Raw genomic sequence first — 13975 nt, forward strand, 5'->3', positions numbered from 1 at the left:
GAGAAAAGCCCCCTGCACCATGGCCCCTATTATGGGATGTCTTGTAACCGTAAATATACACCTAAACTCCTTGAGTATGTAAATATACACCTAAACTCCTTGAAGTCACAGGGATTTTAAACATGTGCTCGCTTTCATGTAGCTGACACAGGGTCTACACATGCTTTGTCCTGCTCATTCCAGAACTGGAGAGCTCCTGTCTAGAGCGATTTTTAATTCAAATTTTTCACTGATTCACCTTGTGTCTTGACTTTGTCCCAGTATTTTTCCTACAACTAAAGTTTATGATGTTTTTTTCTTCCTGTGTCAAACAGGGTGTCCTCACTGTAAAAATGCCATTCCACATTTCACAACTGCTGCTGAAGTCTTTAAAGAAGATCGCAAGGTAACTTGCTGTTAATTATTTCTGTGATATTTAAGAGTGTTTTCCAACATTTGTACCTTATAGGCTTTCCTTATTAATAAGATAATAGGTTTGTAGATAAAATTGCTGTTACACTAAAAGAAATGTGTCTGCATCATAGGGGTTGTATCTTTTATGGTCAACTTGAGTTACACTTCCAGCCTGTTCTGTTTTCCCTAATTAGCTGTCTTTTATGTTTAAGTCTTTGTGTAAGAGTTACTTTGTATGAAGAGAAATACAATTCTTTCTCACTGAGGGATTAAAGATAATTCATATAATCTCCATTCCTCTTCAACTTTTGTTAGCTGTTGGGGTACATGTAGAGAAACCACAAGTTGTGTGATAGTCCTGAAGACCTCAATCATATGACTTAACTAATCCTTTCTTGCATAGCACAAAATATAATGTATTTCTGTAATTTGGCCGACTTGAGCCCAGGATGCTCTTCTAGGACCGTTATGCTTTGGCCTTGAAAATGCATCTGATGGCTGAATCACATTGGGTAATTTCCTTGCATCAGCTGAACCTTTTTTAACTGAGCACATGCAGATTTAGGATTTAAAAAATACCAAACACTTGAGCCTCTGTATTTAAGCAGATAACTAGCTAGAAACCTGTTTGGTATCTTTTAGTGAACCATATTTCATTCTGATCTCTGAATTTGTTCCAACTTCACAATTGCTTTGTGTTTAGGTGTGGCAAGAAAATGATTTGGTAATTTAATATGGAAGTTGCTATCTACACCTTCCTCAGGAGGGGAAACAGAGAGGGAGATGCTGGGGTCTTCTCCCTGGAATCCAATGACAGGACACATGGGAATAAGTCAAAGCTGTGCCAGGGGAAGTTCTGACTGTACAGTAGGACACACTTCTTTACCAAGAGGGTGATCAGTCCCTGGAACAAGCTCCTTAGAGAGGTGGTCGATGCCCTGAGCCTGTCAGTGTTTAAGGGACATTTGGACAACATCTTAACAAGGCTTTAACTTTTGGTCAGCTCTGAATTGGCCCGGCAGCTGGACTAGATAATCCTTGTAGGTCCATCCAGCTGAAATAATTTATCCTATTCTGTGTTCTAAATGAAGAGGTAATTTTGTAACAGTTGTATTCCATAACAGAAGAATTTTTGTAATTTTTTTCTTTTCCTCTCAGCTGTTCTGTAAGACAGGAAACGCATCAGATTGACAAGAAACAAATCATTCTTGTATCACTGACTGCCTAAATTAGGAGTCCATCACTTCTGCCCTCTGGCACACAGAAGATTCATAGGCATGCAGCTTTTGGTTCTCCTGCTGCTGTAAATTAGTTTGCTCAGATGCCTTTTGGTTACTTCTTTGTTTCCAAGATCTCTGAGAAAGTATCCTTGTTTTCCCACTTTTCTGGTAGTTCCCAATGAAGCCTCTCTCTCCGAAACTCATTAAAATTTCAGTCAGAGGATGTGAAGCAAATGTACCAAACATTGTGAAACTTGCTTATTAGAGCCCCAGGATGTATTAACAAGCTGAATCATGGCACAGTTAGTTGGACAGGGTGGTGGTGGGAAATGCAGGCCTGGGAAGCTTTTCCTTCAGACTGCAGGTTATGAAAGGACTCGAAGGGCAGAGCAGTGATTGACAGTTGCAACTCTTGACTTCAGCTTAAGGCTGAAGTAGGGAGATATAAAATGTAATGAGTTGGAACAGGAGAGCCAATAGGGAATATTAAGGCTGGTACAGTTTTAAAGAGGTGCGTGCAGTTAGGGAGAATTATGTTATTCCACCCCAATGGCTTACGAAAGTGCCAGGGACTGATTATGTTGGGGGCCCCTATTTAATTGTGTGCAGCTCTAACCTGCCAAGGTGCTTCCTGCTGCCAGTTTGTGCCATTGTGGAAAAGGAAACAAACCTGTTTCAGAATTTAGAAGGGCATATTGTTGTTCCCACAAGCAGTACAGGCCCTATTCCCATGTTTCAAACTGGACTGAGCCGTCAAACTAATTTAGATCTGTAAGGTTTCAAACTTTAGTCAAATCAGTGCTTAAGAGAAAGGAAGTATTTATTCTTTCAAAAACAGGGCAAGATTACTAATTTTCATTTTAAGTAGTAGATTCTTTTCACTACTTCATTTCTATAGTAGTGTCCTTTTTTCTCCCCTGGAGAAAGGTTTTTCACTTAACAGAGCACTTTAGCATTTAAACTGTATCTTCTTCTTAAAAGAAGGGTCTTTTAATTAAACATTTAATACTGCAGAAGCCAAAGAACAATCAAAAACATTCCAGCCTTGAATTGGTTATAAATGGTATCCTGAAAAGTATCCTTTGGGAGACTTTGAGTCTTTACATTGGAATTTTGAAGATGAGCAGAGCTTGAAGCTGTTAAATACGTGTCTCTGGCTCTGCAGATTGACTGCAAGGGGGTGGTTTTGGCGCAGAAGCCCCCTCCCCCGGGGCTCTGTGCAATCCTCTACTTTTTCATCATCTGCACTGCTGGAGTTGGAGTTTAAAAATGCACTGCTTGGAACATTGGCCCCAAATGTCAGCTCTCATTGGCCACATCACTGCTGGTGGTTTTAGCCAGAATCCCCAGCCTGCTTGCTGGCCTGGGGCAGTCCTGTGGCTGCTGCAAAACATGGCTCAGGCTGAGACCCACATACCAGAGGCTCCAGTCTTTCCATCTTCCTGGAGAAATTCAGTGCCAGTAGGACCAGATCCGTGGAGAGGCTATTCCAGTGGCAGTGAGCATATTTTTCAGTTATTTAAAAGGAAAAAAAAAAACTTATCTGGAGCATTCTTAGCTTGGGGTGCTGTGGGCTTAGCACACAGCTGCCAGGGGAAAGCCTTTGGCCAGTGCCCCACAGCTCAAGTTCTGGCAGTGACCAGTGAACGTCAGAAAATGCAAATGTGAGGGTTGTCACTTAGCTCAACAGATTGAAGAGCAGGAAGGCATGTTCAGTATCTGCTCCACAGTCTCTCTTGAAAACTAAAAAATCTGCATGCTGCCTTTTGGCTGATCCTAAAGCTCAGCTTGAAGGAACTGATTTGTGATGTTCCAGCTTGGATTTGGTGAAGGAAAGCTCTTGACTCTTCAAGGCCTCTCAGTAACAAATCTCTGGCACTCCTGCAAAGGAGCTGCTCTTTGACCAATCTTCCCATTTTCACAGGAGACTGTTCCTGTACAAATGCATTGACCCAAATCAGAGCACCACACCTGGATTCCAGTGAGTTCCCACGGAAACAGCTGTAGCAGCAATTGCTGGAAAGGGTTCAGCAAATGGGGTGACCTGGGGTGTGAGTGGGCCAGTCAGCAGTGAAACTGGTGGGTCCCCAGTGTGTATTGTGAATCACAGTTTAAAATTATTATACCAACTAAATGGCTGTACAGAGTTATTCAAAGGAGTTAATATTTTAGTTTGGCAAGGAATTTGATCTGTTTGCTTAAAAAGCATATGCTGAATTTCTTTTAAATTAGACTCATTAAATATGGTGATGTTAGCACTGTACATCACGTTGTACTAATGGATGTCCCCTTTGCAAATAGGCCTGGTTTAGGAACAGCTGATGAACTGCACCTCCCGTAATGATGCCATGCCACATCTGGGCAACTGATAATGAATCTCCCATTTGCAAGGCCTTTCAGAGAACAGTAGCTGAATTACAACAAACTTTAGCAAACCAGTCCCTAACTGCTGTTAGGATCCAGAACAGGTGACATAAATTGAAAGCTGTGGAGTAATCATAGGGAAGAATGCACATCTTATTTATAGGTGCTTTTAAGACAGTTGGCAACAACAGACTTTTTTACTAGTAATCAGGTAATTGTCATCTGGAATTGATTATACTTTTAAAATGTTGTTTGGAAGCATTTATTTCCATGCTGCAATTTTGCTTTTACTTTTTTTAAGCTTATCAAATATCATTCCTCTCTCAAATCAATATTCAGTTAGCTATTCACTTCCATTTTCATAACAAAAGTCAATATTAGCTCTAGCAGAGATTTATTTTCTTGAATCAATAAACCGGTGTGTGGCAGTACATATTTTAACAGGAGAGCAGCTAGGATTCCAGGGGGTTATTTTTACTACATCATTACGTGGTGACTGGGAGGCAAACTGTTAAAAAGAAAGCTTTAAGAACAGAAAAGAGGAGTCACCTGGAAGGTCAAGGGATCCCACTTTCAATTTTCTGCACATCTGTTTGAACTGTTGAATGTAATTGTGTTTCTTACCTGTAAGATCCCTCTAGAGCAAAAAGTTGTTTCATAATTCTGTTGGAAGGGAACTGTGATTTCTGATGTATGATTAGATTATACTTCCAGTACTTCTTTTTCCTTCTAACACTTAGTAACAAAATAATGCATCACCCTTCTATTACAGCTGGGGCACCTGGAGATCAGTGGTCACATTTTCAGCACAACTCCATTTCTACTGAAGCACCTAAAAGAAAAGTTCTGGGTTTTGCAACAGCTCAGCTTTTGTGATCAATCCTCTTAATCTGAAAAATATGCCATGCTCTATTTCCTCAGAGCTCTTCAGAGCTGCTCATACACTGCTCACGGTCTATTGACGTGCTGATTAAAGTTTGCAACTCTGTAGTTAAACTCCCAGTTTTTTGGGAGAACCATGAAACGTTGGGGATTCCTTTTTCAAGTAAAGGTATTTTCCTGTCCCTTATTCTAGATGTTTCTAGACTCATATTAATCTATCCTGACTATGGAGAAATGCATACTTATTGAGTGGGTTATTGTTGTTGCTGCTGTTATCGTTACTGTGCGTTGCTGTGCATACTCACCTGATACTATTAATTATTACAGGGTGCATACCAGTTGTGAGGAACTACTTGTAAAATAAAGAAAGTTGGATGTACTCCAAGAAACTTCCTTTGGGGTCCACAGTCTCTGATTGATTATCTTTTCATTTGATAACATTTCTACTCCTTCTACAGCTACTGAACAGGCTGGTGATACACCTGAACAGCATTGGCTGTGGAGAAAGGACTTGTATATAATGATGTATTGCCAATATCTAAGGCAGCAGAGCTTTGGGTTATAGAGAATCCATAATCCCGTGGAGTTTGGTGCATGTTGCAAATATAGCACTTACAGCTTTTTCTCCCTGAAATGCTTTTTCAGTGGATTTTCCCCTCTGGTTAGAGGAAAGCTCAAGAAATTAAATTTCAGCCCTAACAATCAAAATCTCCATAAAATCAATCTGGCCTTCTGATTACACTGGATTTTTCCATAATGGACATCTATACACACACACACACACACACACACACACGTTAGACCAGTGTTAGCAGAGTTTCTTTCTCTCACAGATTTTTAGAGGGTTTTTCCCTCTTGATGAGAGGGAATTTGTGAGAGGGGATGCCAAGTGTCTTGGCTCCTGGACACCTATTACAGATGTCTTATGCTTAATATGTCTGTAGTTTGTGGTTGAATAAACATAGTGGGTTTGCAGGTCAAAGCATGTAGGTCGTTCTAACTTGTGCTCTCCAGTGCACTTCTGTGTAACTTGTTGCTGGTAGTTGAATATGAAAACCAGTGCTGAGAGGCAAATTCTCCAGAAGTCTTCAACCACATTTTGACAGAGATTTTTGGGTTGATATTTTACCTGACTCAGTTTCCTTCTTTCGTGAAGCAGAAAAGCTGATAGTTGCTAAGAGGATTGAGAATGGGGGGAAACTTCTCCCTCATTTCCCTCATACACAGACAGTGTATCACTGCTCACTTGAGCCAGGATTCTGCATCTTTTTACACACAGCCTTTCAGTAGAGCCATGCAGGAATTCACTCTGGTAGGACACACCTCTGTCAGCAATGGAGCTCCATATTCACATTCCATGAAAACGCAAACAGAAAGAAGCAAAGGGCATCAGTGCTATTTGCTGAAATTCTGGTGTGTCTCAGAGTTCAGCTGTCTGGAGTTGATGGAATGGAGATGAGAATTGGTCCTCAGTCCAGAAGTGTGTTTTGCTACAAGTGTTTTCCAGCATCACTTTTCTCTCAGTGCACTATATTTGATCTTCCGCTGTGAGACAGGCAAGACAATTAGGACTGTGATGCTATGATAATGAGTTCACAGAGATGGTAGCAACCTCTATATTTAGGCTGCCTTAACATTTCCACTCCAAAGTAATCACTCAAGCTCTCCTAAGTACTCTTACTCAGCCACTGTTGGCAGCAGGCATTGAAATGCAGCCTCAGATACAGTCTTGGGAATTAGATGTTCCTCTATGAAATTTTGCTCACGTCTGTATGAGTTACAAGGCTTTTGAAAATCACTGTTCCTCTTCTCTCACTGGCTGTAAAAATAACCAAACGTGTATGTTCTGAAAGAGCTGGGCTCAAAATGGTGTTGCAGTGGTGGGGCTGTGTGGGTGCTTGCACTAGGAGCATTGCAGAGAGGACAGACCATGGACACATGCCCCAAATGCTATTCCAGATGTGCCATTAGACCTGTTGGATTAGACACAGCACTGGGCTCATGTGGCTGCTGTGACAGACTCACACTGGGATCTGTGTGAGCACAACTAAGCACAGATGGGCCAGCTTAGGTTTCCATGTGCTGTAGAGGAGAGCTGTGCCTCAAGGACGCTACTGAGCATTTCTGTCAGAAGCCAGCTCTTTAACATCCATCAGTCATCTGTTCTGAGGTAACAGGTGAAGATGTTCTGAACAAGGTTAACAGTGGCTTATGCATTCCTGCACTGCACCCTCTCCTCAAGGGGGGCTGTTCTCACAAAGGCCTTTTGTAAATGAAATTGGACTCTTCTCCAGCCAGTATCAGTTTAGATATTTCCAGAGGTACAGATAAAGAGAGTTTCTCTTCCTTTTTCCCTCTTCCTTCCAGTGTACTAAAAACTAATTTTCTTATTAGAAAATTAAAAGAACAGATGGGTCATCAGTCACAACAGTTTCATGTCTCAAACCAGCTACTAAGATCTGCATGTGCACATGCTGCATACCTTCCCTTTTTTCTGGCTGTAATCTCTCCCTGTGTGATATTTAGAGCAGAGAGAAAAAAGATGATTTTATTTATTTTTCTAGTTTGTAGGAAATCAGGACTTCTAGTATTCTTTCTGTCTTCATGCTGTGTCATAAAATAATGTTTGTCTCCATTCTAAGCTTTTCTTTACACAGGAGGAGCCAACAGAGCTCTAAATTTTGGCTGGCTGCTAAGGTCAGGAAGGCAGAAATACTTAGATGAAACTCTTTTGCAGTTTATTATTCCTAACTTCTCATTTAAATTAGCCCTGAATGTGTAGGAGTCTCTGTGTTTACAAAAAGAAAAAAAAATGGGATCATACATGTTTTTAACAGCTCTCAAGAGTCCTGGTTCTGTAATAGCCTTATTAATGTTTAAAATCTGAAGCCAGATATTTAAGGTAAGAACACTGTTCACTTTATCTAGTACTTTCCACTTGAAGACCGACAAAGCGAGATCATACCAAGTATTGTCCTGTCAGGCTTTCAAATTCTAAACAAAACAAGCAAATTAACTGAGGTTGGCTTTGCCAATCTATTTAATTACTGCTAGGATAATGAGATCAAGTTTTCTCATTTTGACAGTGTCACCATGAAACAGGAGGGCTTTGTGGAATATTAAGTGATCTTTTAATTATGGAAGAACAGTTCAACCGCAACTCTAAAGTCGTGCAAGCAAAAGGTATTTTGATCGGCTGTTTGAAGGAGGCTTGTGGAATGGAAACTTCAAATTAAGATGTGTCTGCTATGAAATTAGCACTTGATAAATTGCAACCCACAAAAAAAGTTGCAAAAAGTCCTTCCTCTAATTTGTTTGGTTTCTTTACCTAGGTTGTACTTTAACATGCTTGTCCTTCAGCAGGCCCTGGCTCAGGCTGTGAAGACGGAGCTTATGTGAGCAGCTTGCATTCAGAGCCCCAGCTGCGGCTCACAGGAACAGTCAGGGTGAAATCACAGCACAGGGCTCAGTTGCTTTGAGTAGAAGCCTATGAATTACATTTTGTTTCAGCATCAGAACTGTTAAGGGCAGCTCCTTCTCAGTACTTCACAGAGTCAGGACTTGAATGTTCAGAGCTGCTGCTCTGGGGCTGTGAGGCTGTTTTTCCTTGCCCTGCCTGTGTGGAAACAGGCACGGACTGAGGGTGTTGCTCCACTGTCAATAGGCTGAAAGTGTGGCAGGCTTTTTCCTACTCAGGGTTTGTCTGTGTGACAGTAGCATCTAGAGGTTTCAAAAGGAATTAAAGCCCAATTTGCTAATGGCTGCATATTAAGTACAGTCCTGGAAGAAGACAGGAAAGGAAATACAAATCCAAGCTGAGACTGTAAGCAAGCCACCTTCTTCTCTATGTGCAGTGCTTGGTAGATGATGCTCTGGCCTCTCACCCATCCCCATCTGACCTTGGAAGAATTGCATGGAGTTTAGAAAAGCTATTTGGAGTAGAAATCATTAATCTATGAATAGGCTGCATAAGTGGCCAGCCATGTTTGGTAACTTACCCAAGCATTGGAAAAGTTGGGTTAAGTGGGTTGTTACTGCCACCAAAGCCACTGTTCATCTGTTCATCACTGTTCATCACTTAAAACCAAAGTGGAGAAAAAATATTGCAGCATGATAGAGCTGTGACCACTGTGCCTGGGTTTGGTTCTATTAATCCAGCCTCTGCATTTCCTGTTTGGAGTCTAACACAGAGCTCAGTGGGAAGGCTGCGAAGGGCATTTTGTGCTCTGGGAGCTGAACATGCCGTGCAGCTGCACAGGCCAGGTGATGACCATCCTCTGCTCTCCCTCCACAGCTGAGCTCTTACAGAAGCCATTCGATGTTTGGTAGGAGACTTGGGTCTCTCTCAGTGCAAAGGCTAAGCTGCAGCAGCATCACCATGGAATGGGGTCTTGCTTTGTCTTCTCCTGCCTCAGTGTGATCTCTTGTGTTTCAGATCGCCTACGCTGCAGTGGACTGTGCCAAAGGACAGAATCATGACCTGTGCAAGCAGGAGGGGGTCGATGGCTACCCCACCTTCAACTACTACAACTACGGGAAATTTGTGGAAAAATATACTGGAGATCGAGGGGTAAGTAAAGGCAAGAGTCATCACCTGGTACAGGGAGGAAAGTCTCCCCTGCCTGTCCTGCCTTGCAAATGGAAACTGCAGAGTGAATTTTTACCATGCCTCTGCTGCTGTCTTACATGGATGAATCATAGTGTACCACACCCCGGTACATCTCTGCATTAGGAACGCTCTTGGTCTATTTTTAGGAACATGAGAAGAGGGAAAAGGATTAGATTTGGTAATAGTCTTTGTATATTTTATTCTTTAAGCTGAAGTCTGTGAGTGAATTTGGACTGAGTGAAAGGGAAGGGTTTATTGCATATGCTGCTGGCAGAAATGCCAGAAAATCCAGGACTTAACTCCTGTCAGTTCTGGATCGCATGGACACTGCAAACATGTTACAGGTCCACCAGGCTGCCAAATGGTGACAGACCATTGGTTTTATAGCCAGGACAAAGCTGTCCTTTGGAGACTAGAGGAAAGTAAATATCTCATTTGCCCTGAATCAGATTCACTCCTGGCACTCAGGATGGGAAGAAAAATCGTGCCATCTACCCCTGGGCTGAAGTTTCATTCTTTTGTCCTGCTGTGGCCAGCTAATTGTATGCTATGAGTGCAAGAAATGGGGGCAGAAATGGCATAATGCCTTCAGGAGTTGTAAAGTGCCTGAAAATAAGGAAGCAATTCAATTATTTGTGGGCCGCCTTTGTCAAACTCCTAGAGGGAGGTTTCTCCTCAGCAGCCGTTGATTGCCTGGGGTCTGCAAGAAAAACTTGGAGTCTTTGAGCCGTGCAGTGGTTTTGAAAAAAGATTCTTGCCTGGAAGTTATTGCTGCTGTTAGAACTCAGAAAATTATATGGAAGTATGAATTAGAAAGCCAGGTTCTGAGGTTCTCTGTTGGTCAGGATCTTGGGGAAGTCTTCATGGAGCTTCACCTCCCACTTTTTTTTGGCATACTTGGACTCCAGTAATTATCATTTCATGGTGCTAATCCAGCCGTTGTTATGGATACCGTGTGTAGTTCCAATTCTGGATCTTTTCTTAAAAGTAAAGATAGGTGCAGCAGCCAACAATTGAAGTAAGATTTCAGCCGCTGTTTTTGCATCTCTAACCCATTCTTCGAGAAATGATACATGAAAGGAAGGATCTGTGGTGGCTGATAAAAAGAATTTGTGCTCTGAGACCACAGGAGTTAGGAGATGTTTATCCATATGCTGGAAAGTGGAGTAACAAATCCCCTCTATGCAGCAAACCTTTTCTGGGGTAAAAATTACCCAACAGGAACATCCCAGTGTCTCTGCTGATGGCTGCTGTGCTCCCCTTCCACCTCTCTGGGGACCTACAGTCTTCTGCTTGTACAGCACTGAATTGGGGTTTGTTATCTCTTATCATGGTAATGCTGGGGGCAGTGCTTAGCACAGTGCCTGTCACGGGGGCTGTTGATTGCCAGATGTCTCCAGGTGACAAACAGCCGAAGCGAAGCTTGTCACTTCCTTTATTTTCAGTGGAAGAACAGTCAATAGTTTTAGAAAAGCTTTTTGTTGTTCAGCCTTCTAAGAGCTTTCCAGCCTTGTGGTTTGGTTTGGGCTTATTTTGTTTCGTTGTTCCTCAACATTGCTTTAAGTCTTTAACTTCTGTTAGTTGCTCTCTACCTTTGGTGTTTTCCCTTTCTATCACCAGTTTTGAGTGGTGTGTTCTGTGATTGTTTAAATGCAAAAATAGTCAGATTGGGTGGGAGCAGTGTCCCTTGCCCAGAAAACTTCAGTGTTGGGGTACCAGTAGACAGTGTGTTCCAACGCAGGTGTTCACACCTCCACCCATCTGAGCCATCTGAAATGCCTGAGAGCTGTGTTCACAGCTTTCCTTGGAAAAGGAAACTGCTGGCATTCAGCAGCCCTAAATCATAAGTTGTTGAAATACAGAGGTTGGCATCTAGACAACCAGATTTAAAACTTTTGATAATAATTCTAATAATCACTTGAAAAAAATTCCACCTTTGGAATGTTTGGAGAAGGAGGAAAATCATGATTGAAACTATTAGAGGATAAGTGGCAAATGTGTGTCTAGTCAACAAACAATCCAGTAACTGCTTTTAAAATGACACAAACAGCATACAAAGGCAGCTTGAAAATGTCTTTTTGAGTGTTTTTCACAAAAAGGCATGAATGGCACTTCTAGTGAGAGATTTTACCTTGTCCTGTGAGTTTTTCTCTGTGTCCCATCTCTTCAAAGTTTGACATGTGGGATGTGGATAGATATTTTCCCCTTGCAGTGGAGCAGCACTGGACCCCAGAGCATGGCAAGATGAGGCAATGCAGAAGCAGTAACTGCTCCCTAGTTTCTATTCTGCTGTGGGGTACAGAAATCAAACAACTGCTCCTTAGTTTATATTCTGCTGGGATACAGAAGCTCAAAGTGTTCTTGATGCATTGTTTTGCCTTATTGGTAAATATATGACCCATATTTTTCTTCCTTCAAAACCAGGAGTCTGGATTCACCACTTTCATGCGAACCCTGAGAGAAAGAGATCATGAAAGAGTAGGAAAGAAGAAGGATGAATTGTAGTTTCTGCCTCAAAAGAAGCTTTCCGCTGCACTGTGAATGGTTCCAGGTCTTTTGTTGATGCACCTGAGACTTCACATATTCTCAAGACAGAGACTTTTTTTATAAACAGCCATGGCCATTTTGTACAATTTTGAAATAAAGTAAAACCACTTGATTTTTAAAAGGAAAATAAATTAGAATGTTGCCATAATGTTTTAAAGAAAACTTAGCATTTTCTCTCATGTTGGGAGACTATGCCCACTGACACTCCTATGCAATATTTTTGTAGTCTGTAGCGTGTCTGTAGGTGATGTTGTTTGTTAGGGTGAAATTTTTGTTCTGGTATTGCAGTACATGTAAAAAACATAGGGGAGGGGACACAGTTTGTTTTGGGTTTGTTTTGTTATGTTTTGTTTAAATCAGTGCAGGAAAATGGGATTTATAGGACACAGATTTATTCAAATGAAGTTTTACATTCTTGTGAAATAGTTCCTTGTTCTTGACTGAGATTTGGGGGGAACAATTTTAAGGTGCTCAGGGATAAATAAGGTATCTGAGTTAATGAAGACATTAACATTGACCAGTCCAGATCTGTCAATTTCATTTAAACCTCTCTGGTCTTCAAATCAGAACTGTTTACATACCTTTATAAAATGTATTGAGTGAATTAAGCCACGCATTAAAAATCAGCAGAGCATGGTGCAATCAGACTAAACCCTCCTTCTTTGGCATCAATACTGTCAATGTATCTGTAAGTTATGGCAGGAATGACTATCTTATAGGAGTACATGATTACTCTTATAAGGTACACAGTTTCCCTTCAAGTTATGATTGGGTCATATCAAATATGTGTTGTAAAGTGTTATGTTCAACTGTTCTGAGAAATGCATCGTACTAAATGCATAATACTTCTGGTAATGCAGTAATTGTGTGTATTACCTGTTTACATTCCAAAAGTTTATCTGCATTTGTAGGAGGGATTTTTCCTTTTTGCTCCTTAAGGAGTTGCACAAACAATCTCTCTCTGATAGTCATCACTGTAAAACCTTTATCAGCAGCAGTTGAAACGTGTTACACTTTTGATGCTTAAACAAAAAAAAAAAAAGGTTGATCTGGAGGTACTTCTGTCTTCACAGGAGGGGAGAGTGAGGGGCAGGAAGTTGTGATTCACTTTGAACTAAAAATAAACTTTAAAAAGGACAAGTATTTTTTATCATTAATCAGCCTTGTTCAGCTTCTTCCCCACTGGGCAAATGACCACAGCTGGTGGTGGCTTAGGAAGAGCTGGTGCACACAGGACGAGTTCCCACTGCCTGTGGCTGGGACATCCCAGCCTTGAGAGTGCTGGGCAGCCCTGCAGGTGTGTGCTGGTGTGAGGGTCAAACTCCCTCTGCCCTGGCACTCCAGGGGGCACAAAAAAGCTTCTCACAGCAGAGAGCTGTGACCTGGGTCTGAAACGTTCCTCTTGCTCCTCAGTCTGCCTGTCTTGGATCTGCAGGCTGTGCTGAGGGGCTGCTCAGGAGGTGAATAGCATCTCACCTCCTTCCTGGGTGTTTTTTCCTTCTCTCTCTTGCCTAATTAATGGCACTGTATGTTTGGCACCGTTAAGCTGCTGAAGCCATTAGTGAGTATTGTGGAATACCAGTAGCCTGATTGGCCTTGTATGGTAGCCAGCTTGTTAACCACAACATCAATTGGAATGGCCATGGGGCTGTGCCAAGTATCTTCTCTTATTAGGCACCTGATGAGCCTCCTCACCCAAAAAAATCAGCTGCCTGATAGTACATAATATCATCATGTAAAAGTAGCTTAATTTATGAAGACTCTGTTTTCTCCCTTTCAATTAGCGCAGTTACTTATGTTGTGCATAGCACTTTTGCAGAAGATCGTGGTAATTCCTTATTTCAAGTTATCCTCATGTAAGTAGCAGGCGCTCCCCCCTGCATTTAGGAAACAATACACATTGATGCCATTTGATCTCAAACAGGAATTCTTCTGCTTTTAGCAAACTATCAAATATGAT

General features: G+C 41.6%; 1 protein-coding gene across 3 annotated transcripts in view; it reads left to right on the plus strand.

The window, feature by feature from the left end:
* Window positions 1-12657, plus strand: part of PDIA5 (protein disulfide isomerase family A member 5) — a 97897-nt gene extending 85240 nt beyond the window's left edge. For all 3 annotated transcript variants that reach the window (XM_066190268.1, XM_066190265.1, XM_066190266.1), the window contains 3 exons: window positions 315-385; window positions 9295-9429; window positions 11893-12657. In XM_066190268.1, the coding sequence (XP_066046365.1) occupies window positions 315-385; window positions 9295-9429; window positions 11893-11973 (287 nt within the window). In that variant the 3' untranslated portion in view covers window positions 11974-12657. The remainder of the gene's footprint in view (window positions 1-314; window positions 386-9294; window positions 9430-11892) is intronic.
* Window positions 12658-13975: the final 1318 nt, after the last annotated feature.

The sequence above is a fragment of the Chamaea fasciata genome, unplaced genomic scaffold (genome assembly GCF_029207755.1).
Source record: "Chamaea fasciata isolate MVZ Bird 193981 ecotype frontalis unplaced genomic scaffold, bChaFas1.0.hap1 SCAF_8, whole genome shotgun sequence".
Classification (NCBI taxonomy): domain Eukaryota; kingdom Metazoa; phylum Chordata; class Aves; order Passeriformes; family Sylviidae; genus Chamaea; species Chamaea fasciata.